Below are 27,781 nucleotides of genomic sequence, written 5' to 3'. Positions count from 1 at the left end.
CTAGTCTAGATGAAACTTGTTGGAATAGAAGGATCAGGATGACAAATCGAAACAAGTATAAGGGTCTCTTAGCCATTCCATCGAATGAAAATACTAGCCTACTTTGAAAGCCGTCTATGTTTTTCCACTTAAAAACAACAGCAAAAACAAAGTGTGAATTGAGTCTCATCAATCACTTGTTGAATTTTAATAATAACATAAGGTAAATAGGAATTCTTTTTTTGGGTTTGGGTTGGGGGGTGGGGGGGTCTACAAAAAAAAAAGTAGCTATAAGCATTAGATTTCTCATGAGTGAAGTAGCAATTGTACTGGCTAAGCAAATACAATCAAAACAACCACCATCTCCTTCGTCCATGCTTTCTCTGCACATAATATATATTCTTTAAGTGACTGCTTGATAAGGGGGCTTGAAACAAAAGGCTACAAGTGAAGTGCACAATTAATTTGGGTTCATACAGAGTAAAAAACCCCTCACATGCAATAACTCACAAATCACACAGGAGAGGTAACTTGCTCTATGCAAGCCCAGTGCAATGAGCTATACCCAGAAGGCAAACATCTTGCTTTCACTGGCAATAGGTTTCGCTGGTGGGGTTGGCATCAGGAATCTGTAACACCAGTGCAGAGCCCTGAAGATGAAATGGCTATGGAGATATGCACAAGAGCCTCAGACCCTATGGAGTAGTGTCATAAAAAGGAAGTATGGGGAAGAAGATTGTTGGGTACCCAAGGAGGTCACCAGTCCATATGAGGTCAGTTTGTGGAGATCCATGAGAGCCTTGTGAGCTTATCTTAAAAAATACTCAATGATCGGAGTGCACAATGGAGTTAGGACCAGGTTCTGGAAAGATAAATGGATAGAGACAAGGTCATTGCAAGAATTGTTCCCAAATCTTTTTGACCTAGCCCAAGATCAACACAACACAGTAGCTGAGATGTGGAATCAATAAGGATGGATATGAGATTCAGAAGAGGGATACATGATTGGGAAATCCCAAAAGTGGTTGAACTATTCAAATAAATAGAGAGCTTTCAAGCGGCGCAAGAAGGTGTAGATTGTTTGTGCTGGAATGGACACCCTAAAGGACTTTATAAAGTCAGCTCAGGGTGTAAGTTGTTGAATCAAATAGAACCAATGAATTTTTTTTGGCCTTGGAAGAAGACCGAGATTCCTTAAAAGTTTGCATGTTTTATAATTTACTTGGTTCTAGCTAAAGAAGCTGTCCTAACTCATGAGAATTTGATTAAGAGGATGATATTACTATGCTCAAGATTTTTCTTATGTGAAAATGAAGCTGAGACAATAAATCACTTGTTCCTACAATGTAGTATCACAGATCAGCTATGGAAGATTTTCATCAATTGTAGGGACATAGCATGGGCAATGCCAAGCAAGATTACTGACACTCTTTTGGCTGGGAGGAAGCTGGAGGTGGAGCCGGTATCGGAGAGATGCAAAATCATCCCTTCATGTATATGGTGGACAATTTGGAAAGGAAGAAATGCTAGATGTTTTGAGGAGAGGTGCAATTCAGTACAAAAGATTAAGCAAAATTGTATTATATTATTTTGCTTTTGGTGTACTAAATTGTACTCTGGGGATACAAAATCAATCCTAGATGTGTAGATACCGTTTAGGTTTGATTAATTTTTGGCATACTCTGTATCTAATCTCACTCTTGTCAATATGGTTTTTCAGTACTTAGGATTCAAAAAAAAAAAGTATTTCTCAAAGAGGCAGAAGTACCTTTTGATCCTGATTCCTTTCTGACTCCATAACAATAGGTTGAGGAAGTACAGTATTGTCGATATTCTGAATGTATGGTCGTACCTTCTCCTCCAACATTTTGTTAAGCTGAGATATGAACAAGAAACCACAGAGGAGAGAACATATCAGCAACTAATATCAGTAATATAGATGTTTATTTGTCCGACAAAAAGATATCGGGAAAATATATGAAATAATTGTTAGTTCAATCAAATTGTAGACACCATCTACACAAAAAAAATATGAATCAAGATACATGTTTCAGATGCCAGAGAAAGGTACCCGTACCACACATACAGTATTGTCAGTCATCTGCATTCCAGAGATAGAACTTTAAGGGGTCGTTTGGTAGAATGTATTAGCAAAAGTAATGTATGCATTAACTCTGTGTATTAGTAATATCCTGTTTGGTATATTTTTTCATGCTATGTATAACTAATGTACACTCTATTGTACATCAAGATGTGTATTACTAATATCATGGATTTCTAGGTATTAGTAATGCAAGGGGTTTTAATGCATGCATTAGCATAGTTAAAGACTTATTGCCCCTAAAAATCTTTTTTACATCTTTTTGAACATAATTGTGAAGGGTTTCTTTAGTGAGTAAATATTTTTATGCAATGATGCTATTTTTAATACACCAAAGCAAATAAAGCATACGAAATCTATGTATAATTAATGCAAACATTACTAAGCATTATCAATGCACCTCTTGAAGACTCATGTCTAGAACACACTTAAAATTGTTTTCACGAAGTTCAAGAATGTACATATTACAGGTAATAAATTTGAAGGAGATAGTCAAGACTTTTGCTTGAATATCATTTAGTTAAGGTGCCACTTCATAATACTTCGCGCTACAAGTTGTATTGGACTTTGCCACACTTTAAACTTTTGAATAATTTTCTAGAAGAGTAAGCTACTAAGAGACTTCTTCTCTACATTCAGCAAGAAACAAATTGAATAGGAGAAATATTACATTCCTGGAGATGAAGTCATTCAATCTGAGGCAAAGAAAATAGGAGTATTGATTATCAGGAAAATTCTTAACCAGTTCAAACTTGAAAGCACAAACTAGCAGGCACAAGAATGAAAAATTGTACTTCAGTGAAGTCACTATGTAATACTTTACAAAGCCAGCAAAAAACCAAAGCAGAGAGAGGGTAAAAAAAATTCAGAAGCGGCATACATTTATGGATCTTTGAATTATTATTATGAAACTGGAGCCATACATCTAATTTGTTTTTTTTTTCGTGCTTCTGTGATTGAACAAGAACATCAAATTCTATCCTAGCAGTTTAATCAGTAAAATCATGAGGGAAACTAAAGTGTCCATGTTTAAGGGAGAAGGTCAAATTTGTCCAGATGAACAGGGTTAAAAAATAATCAGAAACCCATACAACATTTTTTTTCCTCTTCGTATCTAGACAAACAGCAACTAAGCCTTAGTCTTAAACAAGTTGGGGTTGGTTAGAAATTCTCAATACTCTCTACTGACATTTCAGGAAAAGAAATCTCTGATAGACCAACCTTTTCTTCTCTCCATTTCGCTTCCCACTGGGCATCCAGCATCTTTTCAGAAATTTCTCTCTGTGCATTAAGAAGAACTGTCATCTCATAGAGCTTTTTTGGGTCTTTGAGGTCCTTTTCACTCCAAGAAGATGCGTTTAATGGAAGGTTCAACTCCTGCAAATGGTTGTATTACCCCATATGAATACAAGAAAAATAACAATAACAATAGAAGAGCAAGAGAGAACTTCCTGACAAATCAACAGCATGCTGACCTTCCAAATTAATCACTTGAACTTAAGATGCGGAGGAAATTTTAATACACACTTAAGACAGCCGATAGAAGCAGAACTTTCCCGTCTTTTTTAGCTTTTCTAAGGGGACTTTGTCGGAAAAACAAGTCATCTAATGTACAATGGTTATTCACAATAACTCCAAGATAAACCATACAGAAAATAGCGGGCATTTAAACAAGAATGTAACTAGAAATAGTAAAAAATTCTAGTAAAGATAAAACATACCCCCCAATTTTGAGGACGCGGCGGAGGGTCAAGCTTCATGACTTCTGCCTCCAGAGTTTTCTTGGCCTTGAAGTAAGGAATGTTCTTCACAATAATAGGATCTTCTCTTGCTCGGGCAGGATCAATAGAGACCAAGGCCTGTAAGATAATTTAGTCAAGAAAGTTGATCGGGATATTATTCAGACATATTTACCACAAAAAAAAATGTCATACTTCTTGCAAATACTCCCATCCAGGTTTTCTCTTGGCCACCACATCTCGAAGTTGATCATATCGCATAGATTCCTGGAATGCAAACACGACTACATAAGCTGTCAGCGAAATCTTGCTTCCAAGTGTTCTAGAGTTCCAGACTGTGTGAAACCCTCAAATAGGTAAAAGATGAAATAAATAAGGCAATCTATTTCATCTGTCATTTTTCATAAAAGCAGATGCCGATGAATTTAGTTTGAATCTATTGGATCTATATGTTGTCTTTTATCAATATATTTTACGTGTGAAAATGTTAATTTCTCAACAAGAAGACAACTTCAGAACTTCATTATAATCATAGATGAAAACTCAAAAGTCATCTCTTCAATGAGTTTAACAGTCGAAATGGCTTTTCTCTGAACGTCACAGCCAATTGTACAAGACTTGTATTGTGAGATTCCGCAATAGCTAAAAGAACTTTGATTATGCAGATTGAAGGGAATTGTGATACATAAATCCTTAAAAGGAGGGAAGAGGATGAGAAAAACAACAGAGACATCAATAAAAGACCTGTTACTTGACATCGAGTGGCGGATGTTTGTAGATAAAGCTGAATAAAGCAAATGGGTTCCTGACTTCCTGTATCCGAACCCAGCAATAGGATAAGGCTTACTGGTGACTTAGGTTGAAACTCTACCACAGTTAATCTTTGCATAAGAATTTCGAGATAAAATAATCATCTGAATAGAACATATATGATTATGAAGCATGGACTTCTTTTTTTAACATTGACAGGGCCATGAACTATAACAAAGAGTCAAAAATGTAAAAATAATTTTTTATCTACATTTTCCACTACACTGGAAGCTCTTTTTTTTCACAGGGATTCAAAAAGTTATATACATACAGAAAATTGCTTTTATCCTATTGCATAGATTAATTTTTGGATGAAGGGGATTCAATTGAATTCCCTTCTTTACACGTGGCTCAGCCGCTGTTCCTTGCCAATATATCATTGTTCAATTTTTACCAGAGTGAACTTAGATGAAGCATGTTTCCACAGAAAGAAAAAGAATATGAAGCATTTTGAAAACAAACAGCACAAAATTGAACTCCCGCCATTCCAATTTTTGTGGCAATTTGAATAGGAATTGACTTTAAGAAAGAAGATTTTTGAGACCGATGATCATAACCATGTCTCAAAATTTAAGATTTGTGTGGCTTTAAGGCTTTAGAAGCCTGTGGTTTTAAAAATTCCATAACATGTGTGGCTATAAAATCTTCTCATTAAAGGTAAATTGGAAGTACAACTTCAATCATTTCCTAATTTAGAAAGTTGTCATTCTTATAGGAACAAACTAAAAGGGAAAGGTTGCCAAAGAAACTACAAGGGAGTGAATACATTGACCACAGGGCATTGGTATGTAGCTCTATGTACAAGTCCTAGATTCACAATCAACTAGATGATGAACTCTCTTGATGTTAAGCTGATTCCAAAATTTACTTTTGAGCATTAAAAAAGGAAACCTTAACAAATCACGTGACTTGAACTTGGATATTTTGAGAAGATTCCATAGATTACTTTCAATCTATGTTACTCGGACCCTTCAAAAATGTCAACGGGTGTGTATCGGATTCTCCAAAAGTAGTGTATTTTTGGAGAATCTGACACGGGTGCGGCATCGGAAGTGAAGAGTCCGCGCAACTTAGCTTTCAATCCTATTGCAAGTTCAGAAATTTCCTGTGTATACTTGTGCACAAACCTCATTCTACCAATAAAGCGTGTTGAAATTTTTCATTAGTAATTGGTATAAATTCAGTTAGATGAGTTCGGTGTCATCCCCTTCAATCTTGCAAACTCTTTTTTAGCTTCAGGGATATAGGAAGCCAGAAGACAAAAATAAAAAAGGAATACTTTGGATTTTGACAGGATAACATTGGTTACTTAGAAGTTCTCTAATGCACTACCTGGAGGAGCGGCATTAGGAAGTTGAATTTGATTGTAAGTTTCTTCCTTTATTTTTATCATCTCATCCTTTGCTGATGTGAGTAACTTCCATATTAATCAAAGTTAAATAGGTTGCTAATCAGTTCAAGTTTGTTTCTGGTGCACTTGAAATAGGGTGAGCATATTTATCTGATTAATATAGAGTTCGCCCCTTCTTTTTATTTCATGTTTCAATGTGTGCAATAATAGAGTTCAAAATTTACAGATATTAAAGCATGTGTTATGGGCTCTGTAAAATGCTCAACATTCACAAAATAACAAAGCAATTATGAATAGCAAGGGAAAAAAAAGCAGTCTTTGACAACCATAAGATAAAAGTAAACCTTATATTGCCACCAAATCTTCTTCTTGACATCATCATCATATTCAAATCCACCCACAATCTGAGGCAAGGTAAGCAACCAAAATGCAGCAATGCTGGGGTCCTTCATACTATCAACAATATGCTGTAACAGTAAAGAAGAGGAAAATGATAAAGTGCAAAGTTGTAAGGGGCTATACTTGACTTTTCTATAGAAAATATTTGAGAAGTCACACACTTATAAGCAAGACAATCTGGTGAATAGGATGATCACAAATATCTATTGGGAAGTAGGCAATGAATAGAAAATGAGTATTTTCTCTCCCAACTTTAGCTTGTCATATAAAAGGAAAAGTAACCAGAAAGAAGAAACATATTTCCTTTGAACCCTTTTTCTCCATAAAAAATAGGAAGGAAATCAATTCTTCTTTATTTGAAAATCCTTTTCCCACTTCCCAACAGCATGTGAATCTTTCTTCTCATCCTTTGAGATATTGAACAAAAAAAAATATAAATCAAGCAATGATGGATGAGATGCAGCGAAAAAAAGAACATTTACAGTAAGCAGTATTAATTGTGACAAAACAGAAACAGGGATGACAAAGCACTAGCCTCGTAAGGATAATCCATCTTCCTCATGATATTATAAGCTTTCCAAGGAGGCTCCATAATCTGTAGCATTGAAAGATTACACAGACATGAGAATGACTAAAGGTAAATCAAAACTGAAAGAAAAGGAGGAAAAAAAATTCTTCCTAGAATGAAAATTCACGACATCAAGAATACAAATGGGAAAAAAGGACATTATTTAGCGTTCATTTTATTTGCCATTCCTCTTTACCATACTCCAGAGTGTAGAAAACTATTCCTGGTTCACTAGATTTCTAGGTTTTCCCCATGGATGTGTTTTTGTGACTCATTACTGATTACCTCCTCTTGTTTGCAGATACCAATATTTTTCCATACTCCATTTTAACGGCATTAATCAATATAGTGGAACAGATTTATGCCCATAGAAACCTTTTACATGAACATCTATCAACTGTGACGAAATTTAGCATAGATACCAATTCTTGTTCATACACTTTTACTTTATCTAGAGGTAGATGAAATGGATGAGCGGAACAAATGAAATAGTTTCCCAAGATAAAACTCTTCACTAATGGAAGCAGACCTCGTGACAGGCTGCAGGTTTTCACAGTCTCTAAGTTTTAGCAGGAGTAGGAAAGGGTTATGACTAGAATTCTAAGCGTGTCAAAAATATAATCAAAATATCACACACTGTTTCAATGAAATGACAAGAAAATGAAAGATCAGGAAGTTGCATTTAAAAAAAAATTGAGAAGCAAAATCCACTGCCACTAGAATTCTTCTTCCTTTTTTGTTTTTGTTTATAATGGTGGCGTCCGGGCCAGCTTGTGCACCTCAACTATTCCGATGGATTTTTCTCACAAGAACATGTATTGGGTAACTCTGCCTGTCAAGGCTTGGGAAGATGGGAAAAGAGCATGTCGTGTTTTTTGCCTCTACGGGGCTTTGAACTATGGTCTCTAAGGTTTGCAGTTTGCACTCACTTCATTGACCACTAAGTCGGTGCCGTTATGATTCTAATATAGTACCCAATATATTTGCATGATGTTAGAAATAACTCTCGATGGTAAATATATTAGCATAATGTAAAAGAAAATCTCAATGGTTTTTAAAAAGTAGAAAAAGAAAATGGAACAAAGAACAGGAAAGACTGGATAGAACTCACATCATCTGCAGATATCTTTATTTGCAGTTTGTCTTTGCATTCCGGGCATTTCATCACACCCTGCAGAATAAGTGGTATCATTAGAAACAGCCATTGCTTAAGTTTCAAAAAGTTTGAACAGTTCTTACTTAAGAGTTAAGACTAGGCATAGGTGGATATCAAAGATCTTGTGAAGCATAATGACTGCATCCAGATTTAACACAATTGACACAAATCCAACTAAAGGAAATAATGAAGCTGGTGTGTGCAAGAAAGAAATACAGTTCTTATCTCATAACATACTAGACTAAAAGGAAGCATCATGCATCATCCAATTCATTGATATAGTATCAAAACAGCCTCTATTTAACAAGATTACTGGATAATAGGATGAGCTCCAAATCTACTCAGGTTCCATCATGCATATCGAGGTGATATCAAAGCTCAAATCAGGTTACACATAAAGATCTGGTTCTAGATTATCGGAAAACTATCTTCATGAGCTAGGGCTATGGGTTCTTGTGCAGGATTCAACCTATTTACCTAAGTGATTGAACTTAGGTGCTTCTAAGTCGTCTTCAAAGTCATATCAACTAACAAATATTACCTATTAACTGGTAGAAGCATGGGAAGATACAGTTAAAATCAAATGAAGGCAGTATTATCAAAGGCGAAAAGCACAAAAAAGCTTTAAGGTCAGTCAGATATTTAAGCATAAAGAAAAAAATACAATAATATATGTGCAGTCAAAGACTAATAATTCTAAAGCATGAATAACAAATCAATGGAAAAAGAAATTAAGATAAAGTAAATAATAATTGTGTAATGTTGCCTCTTCAGGATAACACTCATTGATAGGGAGAAGTATCAAGTATGCCTTGAAGCCTCAATCACTACACTGAAGCGCCCACTAAGCGAGGCAAAGTGCTCAGCATGTTTTGTGCGTCGCTTCAGGTCTCAACACGCTTCAGGCGAGCCTTTGACAACACTGAATGAAACTACAGATACATGACACATAAATAACATGAGCCAAGTTGATTTCTGGTTAGGCTTGGCTTTACTTATTCAATAAGCCCTATTCTCAACTTGGCTTTCCATAACAAATGAAACTCTATATCTTTACCTTGGCATTTTGGATAGTTTCTCAAGCCAAAAGAACTACTGGCATGACTCACTCAGTTCATTTTCAGCCCTTAAGAAGCTATATTATGAAAATTGAAAAAATTGCCAAAACAGTTCTCACCGATCCATCACAACTGGGACATTCTTTAGATGGAAGTGGCAAGTGAAGGTCCACTGTGGAAGGAAGGTGCACCAACTCAGCTCTGTTATCAGCTATCGCATCAGCAATGGATTCAGCTGTGGCTTTTTCTCCCCTGTAGCAGTAGTTTGGAAGCTTTAAATAGACATAAATATTCAGTGTGTTTGACATTATCTTCATGTCCCTAGAATAATTTATGATTTTTCACAACTATGATGATTAATAACATAAAATAAGAAGAAGGTGGCTCAGTACATCAACATGATGATGGTGATGTTTTGAGCTACCAACAGCAATTACACGAGCCACTTTGATTGCCGAATCTGAATTAAAAAACCTGAAGACTAGAATGTGTTTTAACAGTCACATGGGACGTGGGAGAAGAAGAAGGTGAAAGCACTTCAGTGTATCTTTTAAGAGTATGCAGTTCAGAATATGACAAAAACCATAATGTTGTTCTAGAAATTGGATTAATACATAAAATGTGAACAGGATGTTCATTTTAACAGCAAGAGCACAAGTTTATCAATGATTACCTACCTTTTCAATGTGTAGTTCTTCACTTGGTAATGCACTTTGCCTGATCCTTTGCACATTGTGCACTGCAATGCCTGCCACCCACAGCATGTCCGGCAGTCCCTGCAGTCAATGAACCAAGCATCTTCTTTCAATTACACATGTCATCACCTTACATATCAAGACATGCCAGTTGACTATAAATTTGACAAGCATTTCAGCTTCCCCTCAGTAAGCACAAATAAGATGCTCTCTGACTTTAACTTCAATTTGTGATTACCACATCAGCTTGTGCATAAGGACATCGAGACCACCAATGAGCACAGAAGACAAATATCTGATATCTATAAGACAAATATCTGATATCTATCAAGCTCATACTCCATTTAAAGTAAAATATGGATTGACAAACCAAACCTATGAAAGAATGTGAGCATCCAAACCTATGCCTTAAGGTAATGGATGGAGTTGCCCGAGACCTTTATAAATCTTCGATGCCCTTTTACACACATGTGCATAAATCAGCAAAAAAACAAAACTGTTGACATGGACCATTTATCAATTTCATTATTTCTAATATAAGACTTTTCAACTTCAGGAATATAAATTCTAACAAAAGTAAACATGAGCTAAGACTATAAGGGCACCTCTGGCTGATCACCTTCTTTCCGAGCTCCATTGCAATGTCATAAGTACCCAGAGTAGCTACCACCTGCAGTAAAACACCAAATATCTCTGTTAGGAGAAACCTTCACTGAACAAATACTTTCAGCTTAAAAGTCCTTGTATTAATCTCCGGTCATCACCTCTCTTACATATTACTTGAAGACTCAATCCAGGGAATGCTGAAAAAAACTTCCTATTCATGGGATCCTAGTGATATATGAACAAACATTCAAAGACACAGTCGAGGCCTTCCAGTGAAACATGAACATATATTGAATACCCAGTTCAGAAATTCTAACAACTAGACTGTTCCATTCATGGTCTCTCAGTGACATATTAACAAACATATAAGACCCAAATCAGGAAGAAATGCAGACAACAATGCTTCTCAAGTTATGGACGAGAAAGTGTGGTGAGCTTCCAGTGATTTATGAACAACTAAATTAAAGCCCAGGTCATAAGACACTGACAATTGGTTCCCCCATTCAAGGCTTTTCAGTGAAACATGAACATATATTGGAAGACCCAATTCAGAAATTTAACAACTAGACAGTCCCATTCATGGTCTCTTAGTGACATATGAACAAAGACCAAATCCAGGAAGAAATGCAGACAATTATGCTTCTCCAGCAATGGACAATAAACTCCGATGAGCTTACAGTGACATTTACACTTCTCCAACTTAATTAACAACCAGTTCATATCCATAAAACACCGGCAAAACGATCCCCCATTCGAAGCCTTTTCAGTGACACGTGAACATACATTTGAAGACCCAATTCAAAAATACTAACAAATAGACTGTCCCATTCATGGTCTCTCAGTAACATATAAACAAACACTTTACGACCCAGTTCATAAAACACTGACAATTACCTTCCCCATTCGAGGCCTTTTCAGTGAAACATAAACATAAATTCAAACACCCAGTTCAGAAATTCTATCAAACATACTATCCCATTCACATCCTCTCAGTGACATATAAACAAACACTTAACGACCATTAAGTTAAAAAAAAAAGCAGAAAGTAACACTTCTCCAATTACATACAAGAAAGTGCGGTGAACTTACAAAGATGGTCGAATAAGACAGCTTAGAGATGAATTCAGGTACACCGAAACCTCTCGGAGCAGAGCCGGCAATGTCATAAGCAAGTGTAATAGGTGAAAGAACAAGCTTTATTGGAAATTCGAAAATGTCAATGAGTTGCTGTCCATAGCGGCTACTGAAGTACTTGTATTGAAGGTCAGTGAATTGCTTCAAATTCTTCAGTAGCCGATCAGTGCCTCGAGACATTGCTCAAACATTCAACTAGTTGAGAAGAAGAAGAAGAAGAAGATGGAAAAAAAAGGATAAAGAGGGAGATAGGCGTATTTCAAGCTGAGTTGTGTAGGGATAGGATTTGGGAGTACCATTTTTTATTTTCTACTAATTTTTTTTTTAAAAAATGAAAACGGAAATCCGCAATAGCTATTTTTGGGTTTGCGTATACGGATAGTGTTAAATCCTATTTTTATGCAATAGCTTACAAATCAACCGCGAATCACATATGAGATATAGCCCACACTAGGCAAGTCTAGTGCGACGGCAAATTCCTTACTTTCGTTGGCAAGGGGTTTCGATATAGCCCACACTAGGCAAGTCTAGTGCGACGGTAAATTCCTTACTTTCGTTGGCAAGGGGTTTCGAACTTGAGACATCTAACGTGAAAGTTTCAAGCTCAAAAAAAATGAATCACCCAAAGGGTTTACTATATTATTAAGTGGTGAAAATAATTTTTTGAAAAAATATGAGGTAGAAATAATTATATATAGTTTCATATGGAACATTTTTATTAATACAATTTCACTATAAAGTTAAAAAAAAATAGTTCTCACTTCAAAATTTTTAGCAATTTTTTATTTTTATTTTTAATATGAATGATAATAAGGTAAGAGTTATCTATATTGGGGAAGCTAAGAGCCTGTTTGGCTCAGCTTAAAAGCTGGTCAAACTGACTTAAAAGCTGATTTTTGACTTATTTAGCTGTTTGGAAATATTCAAAATAACTTATTTTAAGTTAAAAAAAAACTTATTTTAAGCCAAAAGTTAAAAGCTGGGGTAGGGATGCTTTTTTTTTTTAGCTTATAAGCTGTTTTAAGTTGACCACATTTTTATCTTTTTGCCTTTAATATTTTTATACAATCTCCAAATTACCCACATAACCCTAACATCTCTTTCTTCCATTTTTCCCTTTTCACGTTTGGCATAGCAACTTCAGCACTTTTATCCAAACACATAACTGCTTATTTTAAAAATAAGTTTCAGCACTTTCAAAAGTATTTTTTTAAAGCTGCTTTTATTAAGCCCATCCAAACGGGCCCTAAATTTTACATGACATTGATTGTATGAGATATAGCTAATCTTGTGTAATGGTATAATTATTTTCAATATCTCACAAATAAGAATATATGGAAAAAAAGTAAAAAAAGAATAAATAGAAATTAGTGTGTATTGGTGATCTCGAAAAATATAGTGATTATATATGATTAATATTTAATTTATTTTATATCTGATGAACATTTTATATCGAGCGTAACTGATATTTAAAATTGTGATTCTTATTTTTAATTCTTCATAATTTTATAATTTTTGCTAATCACATTAATTAACAGACGCTTAACATGTATGATTAGTAGAATTATCTCTTATTGTTTATGAAATAATGAGTTTAATCCTTGTGATATAAACTTTTTTTTTCCAATTTGAATATAGATTCTTCAATGAGTAAAAAAAAAAATTATGAAAGATATGACCCGCAATCGATTATACTAACTTGACTATATAATTTGATGACTTGTTTAAAATAAACTATCAAAATTACTCGATCGATGAATAACTTTAATACTACAGAATCTAAAAATACTTATGGTTAACAACATGAGTCAATTGATCAGTAATAAACTCATATTTTAAACGAATGTAATTAATATTTATTTTATAATAAGGTTATACATAAGACCAAAATTGCATAAACTAAAAGAAAACATAAATATCAAAGATTCTAGAAATCCGACGGAATTAATTCATTTTTTGATTCTTTGATTATTCGTAAATTCAATTCTTCGATTCAATATGTTAAATATGCAATATGAATTAAAAGTGAATTATGTATGCAATATATATGAATTATAATTGTTTTGAAATATATTATGTTTGTTTGGTAAAAATTTGACACATTGTATTATAAATATATTAAAATGTGTGATAAATGTATTATCTATCATTAAAACTTATATTATATGTGAATAATAAATTGTTATTTGTAATATGTATTGAACTTTTATTATAAATGAGTTAAAACTGATCTAATGAAAAAAATAACCCCCCCTCTCTTCCTATTTAGTTGTCCACTTTAGAAAGGGCACACATATTAAGATAACAATAATTAACATGGTGAAGTTACAATTTTATCCTTTTATAAACTGTAATTTTAAGAATTAAAACCTATAAATTTAAAATTTTAACTTTAATTATAAGATAATTTAAAATATTTTATTTGAATTTTTTTTTGTTCTTTCTTAATTTGTCAAAATGACAAGTAAATAGGACATTTAAAAAAGAAAATATGGACATAAAATATATTATTACTATAAATGATAAATAATTTTTTATTATATAATATTTATTAAAGTTTCCTTTGAGATTTAAGTTTAGCCCAAGCCCTATTTGCATTGAGAGAAGAACTCATCTGAATCACTTCTCTGTTCTCACTTCTTTTCGCGCGCTCAGCAGCAGCCAATAAGCCAACAATTGCCTCTCACCGGAGCAGCAATTCTCACCGGAGAAGAAATCGCCGGCGACCAGCAAGCAGTGTATCTATCAGTCTATCTTCTCTGCACAAGTAGGAAAAAGCTGTGTTTCTGGCTTGCTGTCTGGTAGTGTTCTTTTTATTTGGATTGTGTTGTTGAGTGATGCTACTGCTAGAAATGATTGATTTTTGACTCTATTGAATGGATTAGCTTCATGTTAAGTTAAATATTATGATAATTTTGTTCTCATTTTATTTCTCACTTGCACCGAAAAAAAGTTTGAACTTTTACATAACCAAACCGAAGAACTGAATACCCATCACTAGCAGAAACCAGAAATTGCCACATTTGATTATTTTGCGTGCTGTTAGTTTCTGACTTCTCGCTCGGTTTGATTGTTTGAATGTTCATTATTGTTTTGTTTGTGCACGCAGTAATTTCACAAAGCAAAAAACCGAATAAGAAATTGTGATTCAGTTCAGTTTCGGTTAACATTTTCACCAACCGAAAACTGAGAAACCAAACTGAACTGACTGAATGCCAGTCCTAGTTGTCACCCTTCTTTCAAGAAAAAATTGTTACTTGATGGGTCTTTCCTTCATTTAATATTGTACTGAAAATCAATACTTGTTATTGATTTAGTTTGGTGGTTGCTGTCTAACTTGTTAATTAATTCACTTGTTGTAGCCTTGAGGTCACTGTTAACTATAGTAGACTTTTAGCCAGCTTACTCTAATCCTGAATACTGATGTCTACTCTCTTTCAGAAATGTATTCACCAAATGAACATCCTCCCACAGACCCGCTTGCAGAAAACAATCTTCAGGTTCATAGCAATACTACTTTATCCATTTTTTTTTGTAAATATTTTGTTTAGAGAATGTAACTGCTTTTGGATGTTTTCTCCTGTGGAAATTCATAGCCATTCTTCGTGCTGCACAAGGCATCAAAGTCTTCAGAGTCTACTGCAGTAACTCCTGGAAGAGCCACTAAAAGAAGACTTGACTCATCATCGAAAGTATCATTAAGCAATGAGAACTTGAAAATGGAAGCTTTCCGATGTGTATGGTCAAAAATCGAATCCAAGATTAAGGTTCTTCTTTCCCAATTTTGTTCCTGAAATGTTATAGATATTTTCGTTAATCCAATTGAGTGTAAATTAAGTGATGCTAAATTGCTTATTTCTTGATGTTGGAGAATTGAATTTAGGATGTCTTGAGGAGTATAAATGCCAGCGTGTTTGATGAGATAGGACAATGGGTTCGTGAATCTTTTAATGAAATTTGTTCGTGCAGAGGGCCTGTTGATCCATCAAATTCAAGTCTTCCATACCCTTTTGTTCATAATGGTGGTTTAGTTAAAAAGCTCTTCACTGGTCTGGTCTTCACCAGTAAGTTCATTTTTCATTTATTTTAGACGTTTAGTTTGCAAATATGAAACTATGCTGATGGTAACCAATATCTGAGATCTTCTATTTTGTTTTTCTGAAAAGATTTCTTATCTCAACTCCTCCCATAAATTTGTTGTGTTTCTTTTCAAGAATGTTGTTCAATTGTGTGAATTATGGCCAGACCACCTAACCCTGATTTCCGATTCCCAACTTTACCTGATTGTTCCTGTTAATAATATTTTATGAATGGGTAGTTGTTCACTCGTGTTGATCAGTACATTCTTGGATTATTTGCAGAGAATATTGAAACTGTCGATGACATATTAACTTTTGCTGAACTTGGTTTACACTTGAAATCTCATGGATGCTATGTGGCTAATATTTCCTCCTTGGATTTTTCTACCAAGAATGGTATTGGGGGCTGTCTCAGAGCATTTCTGAGACAATTACTTATGGTTGACATTGAAGTAAGTAGACAATTAACTCTATAATTATGCACATATTAATTAGAACTAAGTCTTGTGTGACATCTTTATTGTTATTCACTATCGTCATTGTTTTTTATTCTAAGGCAGCTGATGTTTCACTCTTAGCATCATGGTATAGTGACCATGGCAAGTATGAGAAACCAGTGGTTGTAATTATTGAGGATATGGAGAGGTGTTCTGGGGCTATCTTATCAGATTTCATCAATATGTTAAGGTACTGTCATATATTGTCAGCACATAGCTATCTACTTTCAAGCATAATTAAAGCAAGAGTTGCAACAGAACTTCTTCAAGATGGTGTATTTTACAATTTTAATTACAGAAAAGGGTCATATTTGCCCCTTTACTTTCAAATATTTTTCATACTCATCCTCCGTTTCACTATTATACATATCCTTACTGTTATGCTTTGAACCAAATATACCCCTTATCGGCTTATCCATTAAATGTACGGGTCCCAGCCTTAAAATAGACACGTGGAGATTTGATATTAATTGAAAGGACCCAGATCATTTTGCCGCATCCTGCTTTTCTTTTCTAGTTAAAATTTTGTTACTAGAATCTGGTTTCTGCAGGTATGTCATTAGAATTTTGTTGCTAAATTTTGGGAACTTGGAGATCTGATTTGATTTTTGTGGAAGTTTTGTTGGTTGCTGCCTGTAAGGTTTCTCTTTCAGTATTTTGTGTTGGCTACTGTAGTGTAGATTTGTTTAAAATGGAGGATAACAAGTCTGTGTGTCAAAAATTACAGAACATAGACTATATGGTTCTAATTATTTGGAACTAAGACTTTAGTTACCAATTTCAAAAAAATAATTTGAGATGAAGTAAGACTATTTGGTTTATGCTCATTTGGTTGAAGGCCACCTACAAATGAAACTAAGAGCCTGTTTGAATTGACTTATTTTAAGAGCTTTTTTGGCAAAATAGCTTTTAACACTTTGGTAGTGTTTGGGTAAAATAAAGACAAAAATAAGCCCATCAAACAGGTTTTTTTAAAATAAACACAGATGAGAGACGATGCATGATTACAACAACATATCCAATGAATTTCACTAAATCCTAATGATAGTGAAGTTGGTTCGACTATGCATTGTGAATTTCTCAAAGGTTTAATGGATTATTTGGAGTTTTTGTATTCTAACAAAGGGAATATGTCTCAAGTTTATGATGTGTGCAAGAGTTCCTATTTTGTTGAGAAAAGGGGATTAATATGTGACAGCTTATTTCATGGACTTCAAGAACTCCTATGAGGAACTGATGTTGATTGTCAGTTTATTCTTGAGAATATTCCCATTGGCTACATAAAGACAACATAGCAACTAGTTGATTTGTTCACAAAGGTGTTGACCAGAACTCGAGTTGATTACTTTTGTAACAGGCTGAGTATGATCAATATTTATGTTACATATTGAAGGGGAGTGTTCTAGATGGATGTAGACGTACTTTGGTATAATGTACATAGTAGCAAATATTAGAAGATTCAAAGGATTTGTATTTTTAGTCAGCCCTTAGTTAGATCCCAGTGTAAACTTTTTTATACTGTACATCTTTGAATAAGAAACAAATTATTCTCCCATACCTTGTCTGCTATATTTATCAAAGCTATGTGACTGGCAATAATTCATACAAATTAAAAATGAAGTTTTCTGCTGCAGTGCTGACAAAAGCTGGAACAAAAGTATGATGCATCAAATCAGAGTTATGCATAAATTATCTCTAATTTTGATGCATTTTAAGTACCTTAAGAAAGGGAAAGACCTTTTCTTAGTTTGGTCAAGGGAGGAATCTGTTGTTTTAGGAATAGAGTTGATTTAATTGTACTTCCTGCAAACAAATTGCTTATGGTGAACGTGTTGACTGCATGATCTTGTGCCTGAGCTTCACCTCAATTAACAATTTCCTTTCTATTTCAAAGTTCATTTACCAAATTATATAGCTGTTCTTACATATAAAACCACTTCTGTATTATGATATGATTCTTATAAGTAATGTCTGCTTTTATCAGTGAATGGTCCGTTAAGATTCCAATTATCCTAATTGCTGGTGTTGCCACAAGTGCTGATGCTCCCAGAAATGTGCTCACTTCCCGTGCACTTCAATATTTGTCTACATCAATATTCTCTCTTAAATGCCCAGCTGAAAGGTTGGATGCAATCATTGAGACTGTTCTAGTAAAAAATTGTGCTGGCTTCAGTGTTGGCCACAAGGTGGCGACTTTCTTGAGGAACTATTTTTTAAGACAAGATGGAACAGTTAGTTCATTTGTTAGAGCCTTAAAGGTCTGAAACATATTTTTGTTTTCTTCTAATTACATATCCATCATGTGTTTCTCGGCTCTGCTTGATTAGAAATCTGAATGTACATATGTACCCAATCATATACTTGCAACTTACACAATGGTTTCTCCAGATGGCAATAGTCCAACAACTTTCCATCGAGCCTCTTAGCTTTGTGCTCAAGCTTTCAGTTGATGAGCGAGATAGTAAGGTGAGAACTATTTCTCAAACTTTACACTTGTTTGGTTCTATTGTATTTCGGTTTGGTTGGTGTCTTGGTCTAAATGGGGGATCAAATATTTCCTTGAAAGAGAAACTTCTGTACTCTGACTTCTTAGGATTTTGTTTATAACCGAGAAATCCGTCCCTTTGGACCAATCACAGCCTTCTAAACTTGGTAGATAATGGGCCTGCACCTCTATCCTTCTCCACTTAAATACCAGGCTTTGCTTTGCATGGTGTGGGCTTGAACCTGGGACCTAAGCCACAAATCCTCCACCTTTTGCCACTTGAGCTAGGTCTTGGAGGCCTGACTTCTTAAGATTTGTCCATAAATGTTCCTAGTTCTTCAAAGAGTTTTTGAGATTGAATAGGTGAAACACCCCAACTTAGTTAGAATGTTTCAGGCTGTGACCTAAACCAACTTACAATTGCAGGTTATGTCCATGATGTCAGATACTGTGGAATGATAGTTAGGTCATTTTGCAATTGATATTCTGCTTTAACATGTATTATTAGTGGTAGATACTGTGGAATGATAGTTAGGTTATGTTGCAATTGATATTCTGCTTTAACATGTATTATTAGTGGTTGTTACATTCACATGGTTACCATGTGTAGATCAAGTTGCATCATATAAGTGACGACTTTGTATAACTATTTTTTTCCCTACGATTGTTAAACCTTTACAGAGGTCATGGCATGAGGATCTTGCTAATTTGCCAGAGGAATTGATTAAGCATTCTTTTGAGCTTCCGTCTTACAAGAAATATTCAGTAAATCGGTTTGTAACATAATATGCCCCTTTTTAATGATTAAAAGTGAACATATTAGAGGAGAATGTCTCTAAATAGCCCATGAATCATCTTACCAGGAATAATTATGTAGAACTAAATGCTACGAGTCTAGGCCATGGACTATCAGAAATGCAGAGGTTGCAAGAACTATGGAGATCTTGCCTTATGGTAAGGTTTTATTATTCATTGGGCCTTTACGATTAACATAATTCGTGCTGGTTCCTAATTCAGGCGATGACAAGATTTGGAAAATTATTCCACAACTTTTCAGTGCTCCATGTCTTTTTGTAGGTTACTGTTTTGGTATACTTATTGTATACGGCGACTTTGGCCTTGTGACTAATGAAATTGTTTGCCCATGTTAAAATTTCTCAACAACTTAAAGTTGGAATGACTGCGTCATTTTTAATTAACAAATGTAGCTAAACATATCTGGAAGTAGAAACTGCTTAATTCCTTTGCAACTCTCAGTATCATCATTGAAGTGCTCTAAAAAGTTATGATGTTATCCCGCAGTTGCCGCTGAACATGTTATCTAATACTGCAGTTATGGAATTGAAACCCCATTCTATATGGTATTAGTTAGTTATTGGTTGAGTTACAAATAAATGGCTACATCTTTTTTGGATCTTCTTTAATTTTCTCTAGATTCTACTGTTTGGTGTTGACAGCCAGAAGAAAGATCAAAGTTTGCGCTTTCATTATTTCTTCCTTCAAGACTTGCCACCCCCTCAATATATGCTATTTCTTCTTCCATTTTTTCTTCTAGATTGTTGGAGTCTTTTACAAATTTTGAGATCTGACAGCTAATATCTAATGAATCTCTTTGTTTTTCTACAATTGTTTCTATTTGCTGCCTGAATATTATGGACATTGAATGAAAAAGCTTGTTATTTGTGCAATATGGGGAAGATTTCTATTTCATGTCTAAAATATTATTTTAGTGTTTATATGAAGCTGGAAGGTACCATAAAGTTGCATTGCTGGACTTGTATTTGGAGGCATTAGATCCTGAGTTATACAACTCCAGGTTATCTAATCATGGCTGTGATAGTGCAAAAGATAGGAGCTTGTTGTCAAATAATGATAAACTTTTCAAGCTACAAAAGGCTGAGGTTACCAATCAAGTCATCCGCAAAATGAGGTAGTTGCAGGTCTTACCCTTATTTCTACACTTAGCATTAACTTGTTCTGTACTTCACCTGGAAAGTAAACTAAGAAATTCCATGCGATTGGAATTTTATTACAGTACTTCTCTATTCTTTATGGTTGTAAGGAGACAACTACTTCATCCATAGTTAGTTCTTTAGCAAAAATGGTGTTTGCAGAAAAACTGAAAAGGATTCAGATGATTCCTTGTGTTAATAGTTCCTGTATCTTTTGTCTTATTCCTCCAACCCTTCTCCCCCAACCAAATGTTGCGCATGATGTTTGAGTTTTTGATGAACCAGGGATCTACCAGCTGCGAAGCTATCCCAGTTGCTTAAGAGTTGGGAGAGGTTCACCGAAGGATCAATGGAGGTATAATCACTGCCAGTTCATTTTAAGCAGAAAACCCCTTATAGTAGTTATAGGTAACAGTGCAAGTACATATGGATTTTATGTTTATAGGAATAAATATGGGAAATTGTAATTGGTCAATGGGACATGTTAATACTTAAGAAAAGGAAAACTAAATACCTGCACACTAAGGGAAAAAAGTTGGAAAACAGAAGCAGCTAACGAAATGTACTCTCAGTCAGAAAGCATATGAAGAAGCAAACATATTTTATTTTGGAGTTGAAGGAACTGTTTTCATGGTTAGTGAATGTCTTAAAAAGTTTTCCCAGGTATGCAAGCCTTAATGATCTTTTCTTTCTATCCCATCTTTCCTCGTTGGTGATTGAATAAGGTTTCAATGATAAGTAGGTTATTAAATTGCCTCTGGGTGAAAAGGCTACTGAGAAATCTCATCTTACAGCAGAAATCAGATATTTTGATTAACTTATCTGTTTGATTTTCCATGTTTATCTTGTAGTGAATGGCCTAAATTTTCTGATACTTCTGCAGCAGTTTCATCTTACCATTTTACTTGATGCTACAGCTTAGATCGAGTGAATTCTGATATACTGCTGGGCTCAGTCATTTTATAACTATCTAGTCATTGCTTCAGGTTCATGAAAAGATTATGGAGCTACAGTCTCAAATGGTATCAGAGGATGTCAAAGGTCACAAAGCAGAATTAACTGATATATCAAAGTATGTGGTGAATCCATAACTGTATGCATTCTATCCTTGCAGCATTGTAAGGATAACTTGACACAATTTGTTGAGTTGTAAGATTTTGTTTCCGCTTTCGGCATGTCATTTGTCCTTGGGCTAGATTTAATATATAGGAGTGCCACTTATTGCAAGATAATTGTATTAAGGTTGTTATAGCCATTGGGTTAGGATCTTTTGTAATTTCATGACTGCTTGTTGAAATGCCATTCTCCTGCCAAAAAGAAGTTTTGCACTGTGAAGTCTAGATGGTCAATTTATCCATTAATCTGCTCTATAGATTTTGGAACCTTATGGTTGGTGACTTGGGGTGAAGGTTGCGAGGAAAGTTATGTGTTGAAGCAAGTCAAAGAGGAGGAAAAGAAAAAGTGGAGGGGTTAGTACCCTCCATGTGTCATTGGATGTATATGACTTATACTCCACCTAGGGAAGTAAATGCATTACTTTCCTCCTTTACCCTTCCACATAAGGGAACCAAACAAGTAGAGATACTTTGGTACAAGTTATTGTGATTTTTCTGAATATATCTTAAATCTTTTTCTTCAATTTACTATGTTATGACTTGTGTAACAGGAGGCATATCAGTCGACGCGGTTTAAATGTGGAGAAAGATGCATGCACATCAAATGACAAAGCTGCGACTTTAGCAGGTCAAATGATAAGGTAGGGAGGGGCACATAACCTGTATTCTTCTACCTTTCTATCATTGCTGTGCTTGATAATGAGAACGGCGGGGATTCCTGCTTATCTTGCTTTCCTTTCTGTCCTTTGGAAGAATAAGTCCTTTGTCTAACTACATCATGGTCCCTTTCTATAAGCAGAATATGTTATTTAGCCAGCAGAAGATCATGAATTTGTATAAATTTACCACACGTCTGCTTTAAGATAATGTGTCGGCTACAATGCAGGTTTTGTAAAGAAGCATTAAGAATACTTTCTGATCATTTGACTAGAAGGTATAGGTGCTTGAATCATGTCAGCCTTGAACATAGACATAGTGATACTGTAAGATGGAACTTTTGGGGCATGACCAAAGGAAAATTAAAAATTCTATTTTTATGTTTTATCTGATTTATGAAAAAACATTTCAACTATTTACACGAGCTTCAGGTACATACTCCCTCACTTCAATAGGTTGTAAAATAGCTCTAAGTGTGACAAAGAACCGTGAATACATGTGAAAATCTACATAGAGAATTATCCTCCTTTTTTTTTTTTTTTTTTTTGAATTGGTAATTGTATTCATCCAGCATTAAGGCTATGCTGGCCACCTCGAAAAAGTTTACAAAAAAAGAAAAGAGAGATACTTACAAAGAGCCTAAAAAATCTACTAATTGGATTTCCTCTTCTATACTCTGTTCTTTACACCAAAGACCTAGTGAAGTAATAACTTTCCACTTAATCTTCAAAATAGAGGATTCTTTTCCTTCAAATATCCTCTTCTGCCCTCTTATTTAGGACTTGTTAGAATGGTAAATAAAAGATAGGGAACTTTGTTGTTTCATGAATGTTGTGTACTATTGTTAGAACATTACCAGAATTATTTGTAAATGTAGGCTGGAATTGTCTTGTTTCATTGTTATCAAAATAGAGGAATTTGTTAGGATAATTCATATGATATCCTAGAATACTCTTTGCTTGATTGTTCAGAAATATTACTTTGTAGATTTAAGACTCCAATATAAATAGTGTTCCTTTTACAAGAAAAACTCCTATACAGAGAATCCTTCTTGAAATAACTGAACCTGCTTTTTACAATAAAGATATATAAAGAATCCTTTAGTGTCAACAACTAAGTCAATAGGGGTCCATCAAAAACTACATCTCTACCCTCACAAGATAGGGGTAAGGCTAGTACACCAACCTCCCTCTACTTCTTGTACAGTTTATATACCGGAGGTTTTCATTAAAAATAAAATTACATTCCTTATCAAGAAAAAAACTGTTGTCGACAGTAACTTAATCCCTAATGACTTCTGTGATGTCCTTCACCACTGTTAATTGTTAGAGCTGTTTAGCATCATTTGCAAAAAATGAGCAAGTTGCTTGCCACAATGTTGCTTCTTAATCTAAGTTTCAAAGTTTTAAATTTTTCGAGTCTGAAAGTCCTGCAAAATTATCTTTTCAAGTCTTACCAAGATATTGTACATAAGCATTAGAATCTGGAACAGAAGAACCCAAGAAGTGATGTTATCATGTGCCTTCGTGTTCCAGACCATGCTTGATAGTCCTTTGCCTGTATCTGTGAAGGTTTATGACTCAATTTTTGGGATGATGATTCCTTTTCAAGAGATAAATTTAAGTTTCTTCACCACTACTTAACTGTTCTTGAATTGCTTATGAAACAGGGACAGTATGCAGCCCATTGAGTGTATACCATTTCATGAACTTGTTTGCTTCAAGGATGTTGACAATCTCCAATCAGTTAAGTTCCTGATATTCATTCAAGACATGACCGATCACAGTAGTATGCTGCTATATTTGTCATCTAGACTTCAATCTAAAGACATGCGTGCTTACTTAAGGGTACCTGGTAATTAAAATTTCCTTTGTGCTTCATCCACCTCAATCTTTATCTCCAGCAAGCACATACTTACCTGGTAGTATAATTACGATTACTTTTTTAAGTGAGAGTTCTTGTAACCTGGTAAACGTTGATGCTAATTGCATTATACTATGTTTAATAGATATCTTAACTGTAGCTATCAACTTTGTCATTAGTCAGACCAAGTTTCAGGAATACCTTAATATAGGTTAGATAGTTCAACTTATGGTACTATCAGTAATTCTAAATTAATATGTTTATTACTCGCCTTTGCATTTTCCATAGTTTTCTTTTCTTTTTCTTATTTTACTTGATGATGGTGAGCCAGAAATCAAGGTTATTAAGATAGGATAAGTATAATGTTTTTGTGAATTATAAGTCTAGATCAATTTTTTTTGGCCGTAATTCTTTGATAACAAGGGATAGCCTAGTGGAAATGAACCTCTACATCCAATGATAATGTTGGTTTCGAGTCACTAAGAGAGCAAAATGGGGAAGAACCAGCCACCTATATGAGACTCCCGCTGAAAAACTTTCTTTTTCCGGGGAAAGAACCAGTATTTGGATCCTGCCTTGGGGGTTATGGCTTTGCCATGTCACCTATGTATGTGATTCTTTCAGTTGTATTTAACATCTAAAGCACCATTGTGAAATTACAAGTTGTTTCACGGGCTTACAATTGTTTTTATGCGTCTATGTAGGCTTTGGCTGGTGATCCAAGAAGAAGAATTCAAATTGATCTCTTGAATTTCTACAAAATTCTCAAGTGTGGATGTTGCAGCAATAGTGGTGGTACACTATCACCATCTATGCATGAGACATCAATAATGTAAGACTGCTCTGAGCACCTCTACTCATTGTTTACAATGCTGGCCTATTAGAGCTTTTACATGCCAGGTGGCATGTTGCTTAAGTTTGGTCACATGATCATAAACCAAATACAATGCAGACTTGTTTATACTTTCTTCCCTTAATTGATGTGCTATCATTCTAATGTTATACTCATCCTGATTAACTAGGCTATTTAGATGGACATTTCACGTCTCCTTTCCAATAATATTGTATGCTTTCCTGCCAATGAAAGAAGTGCTGTGAGTATTCTGGGTCTGTAGTCTCATGCAGGGGAAAACATTACCTGTTCTGTTCTTTTCTTCTGCTTGCATCATATTGACTGTGTCTGAATATGCATAAATGACTTCAGTTAGGAAAATTTCTCACCGCTGTGAGGTTTACATGACTTCTATTTTGGTGTGCGCCATTTGGGATTCAAGTCCAACACAGCGCACCCACTCCTGTTATTTTTACATAAATGAAAGGTTTTACATAAATATTGTTTTTTGGTGATAGATGATGCTTTTGGACTTTGTGCTTTCTATTAAGTATTTCATCCATTTCATTTTGCTTCTTAGTTTGGTATGCATGAAGTTTATGAATGTAGAGAACACTTTTGAATCTTGTGGTCTTAAAATAAAGGTGTCTAACCAAAAATGCACCTTGAATATGTGGTTTCAACATGCCATGTCGTTTGGTTAAATTGGAATGAAAAAAAAAACTACTAAATATAGAAGGCAGGTGTCTTTTTTGTGACAAACTTAAAAATAAAGCAAGACAAATTGAAACGGAGGGAGTAGTATTTTCTTAGGGAGAGTCAAGTTCATATAAGGGTAAGTACTCTGAAGGCTGAAGTCAACTTGATATTAATATATTATATATTGGCAACTATTTGTAACTTTAGATTGCATATTTTCTCAAGTGATGAAGCTGATATGCTATATTTTTCTCATTAGAATTATTTTTATATTCAAATTTTTTTTTTCTTTTTTTTGCATTCACGTGGATTAACAGGAGAGCTGAAGTTGTTTTGAATCCTCTCACACAGGTATACACTGGCTCAAGAGCATGGTGATCTCATTAATCTTCATGACTGGTTTCAATCTTTTAAAGCCTCTATTTCAAGCTCAGGAAACAAAGGATTGAAGAAGTTGGCTTCACCGAAGAAAAGAAAGGAGAACACCTCTTCTCAAAACAATTCTGATGCATTGTTGCAGTATCCTTTTATCTCTTCAAGCATTTTCTTGGCTGTTAAAACAGGTGTCATATTGATGTGGTATATAGTCCTCTTGCTCTCTACTAACATTTCATTGGATGCTTATCATGATTCTTATAGTTTTCACACCATGTTAGTATCCCTTGTTTATGTTTTGTTGTAGTTTTGTATAAATTCCATGAAGCCTCTCATTCTCATGTGCTGGCAATAAGTGTTAATATACACCATTTAGGTTCATTTGTTTCATTCAGTATGTTTTTTCCCTTTTGAGTAGTTATTACATGATTTTTTGTCTTTCATAATTGTATGTTATTGTGGATCCTTGACTTAATGTTGCATAGAGCAAGGTTTTGCAGAGCTGTGATGGAGCTGCAGATAACAGGGTTGCTTCGTATGCCAAGCAAACGGCGCCCTGATTGTGTGCAGAGAGTGGCTTTTGGAGTGTAATCGTATAATTATATTAAAACTGGGTGGTTCGTTGGAGTATGTTTTTGCTCCCCTATAATTGAAATATTATAGAACATACAATTACTATCATTTTAAGCACATGAATGTGTAGTGATTTTTTGACTTCATTTAGTTAATTTCTAATTTGATATTATTATTATTACATGGAAGGGTAAGTAAAACAAAAAGTCATTAAGTTTAAAAATTGAATTATGTACTCATCAAAAATGGATCAACTTTCATACTCCTAAAATGCCAACTTATCATGTCATATCATATATTATTACAAGTGGAAAGATTTTAAGTTTAAAGTTAGATTACGAAAATGCTCTTCACCAATTTTTTAAATTAAATTTTTTTTTACTATTTTTAAAATTAAATCAATAATGACAATTAAACTATACCAAATACATGATTAGATGTTACAACTTGTCATTTTCTATTTCTTAATGAATTTGATTGTTAAAATTTTTTAGCTTCTACCATTAAACACATTCATGCACAAACCTTTCATGTACTTCATTTCTCATTTATAAATTGGATAAAAATTATTAATCCACNATACTCTAATTATGCTGAAAGACAGAATGTACCAAATAAGAGACCTGGTCCTACAGAATCTGTGTTGACACCCAATTTTGACCGACCTTTAACCATTTTTAGGATTATATTTTGACTAAATACGTATTTTTAAAATTTACTTAAAGTTTTAAAGTTTTAGTCGATTTTTCTCAAAAATCATATTTTAGTATCGTTTACTTTATAAATTTATTATAAATATTATTATATTTTTAATGAATTTCAAATGTTTTTAAAATTTAGATGATTTTCAATTATACAAAATATTTTAATGTATGTAGTATTTTAGTTAAATAGTAATTCCTACCTTAAAATTATTTAAATTCTAGCCTATTATAATTTCTTTCTATTCTAGCCACCCTAATTCAATTTTTGTTTCAATCATAGCCCCTCTTTCATTAGAATTTTAGCCATTCCAATTTGATTTCAAGAACTCCATCCTTTCATCTCAACCATCCATC

The 27,781-nt window shown here is 34.3% G+C and overlaps 2 protein-coding genes across 4 annotated transcripts; one reads left to right on the top strand and one right to left on the bottom strand.

Annotated features, from left to right (window-relative positions):
• Positions 1-99: 99 nt before the first annotated feature.
• Positions 100-11,881, bottom strand: LOC107007446. Its single transcript, XM_015206074.2, has 12 exons — positions 11,552-11,881; positions 10,462-10,526; positions 9,839-9,937; positions 9,281-9,413; positions 8,059-8,118; positions 6,915-6,974; positions 6,325-6,447; positions 4,015-4,086; positions 3,802-3,939; positions 3,302-3,457; positions 1,748-1,855; positions 100-362 (listed from the first exon to the last, which is right to left on the bottom strand). Exons 1-12 carry the CDS (start codon positions 11,774-11,776, stop codon positions 327-329), a joined length of 1,275 nt encoding a protein of 424 aa, XP_015061560.1. The 5' UTR covers positions 11,777-11,881; the 3' UTR covers positions 100-326.
• A 2,295-nt stretch (positions 11,882-14,176) lies between these two features.
• Positions 14,177-26,896, top strand: LOC107005206 (origin of replication complex subunit 3). 3 transcript variants are annotated; one of them, XM_015203739.2, is made up of 18 exons: positions 14,177-14,363; positions 15,038-15,096; positions 15,193-15,363; positions 15,480-15,660; positions 15,958-16,127; positions 16,232-16,362; positions 18,157-18,430; positions 18,561-18,638; positions 19,339-19,430; positions 19,521-19,611; positions 20,388-20,587; positions 20,895-20,964; positions 21,596-21,681; positions 22,276-22,365; positions 24,051-24,126; positions 24,949-25,076; positions 26,127-26,294; positions 26,636-26,896. In XM_015203739.2, the coding sequence occupies exons 2-18, from the start codon at positions 15,040-15,042 to the stop codon at positions 26,739-26,741; spliced, it is 2,169 nt and encodes a 722-aa protein (XP_015059225.1). In that variant the 5' UTR covers positions 14,177-14,363; positions 15,038-15,039; the 3' UTR covers positions 26,742-26,896. The 3 variants fall into 3 exon arrangements, 2 of the variants coding, with proteins under 2 accessions (XP_015059225.1, XP_015059224.1); XM_015203738.2 differs by having other exon boundaries at positions 14,177-14,397; XR_003575789.1 differs by lacking the exon at positions 26,636-26,896 and having other exon boundaries at positions 14,177-14,397; positions 24,051-24,235; positions 26,127-26,265.
• The last annotated feature ends 885 nt before the right edge of the window (positions 26,897-27,781 follow it).

Source organism: Solanum pennellii, chromosome 12 (assembly GCF_001406875.1).
Source record: "Solanum pennellii chromosome 12, SPENNV200".
Classification (NCBI taxonomy): Eukaryota; Viridiplantae; Streptophyta; class Magnoliopsida; order Solanales; family Solanaceae; genus Solanum; species Solanum pennellii.
This window is presented reverse-complemented; position numbering and strand designations above follow the sequence as displayed.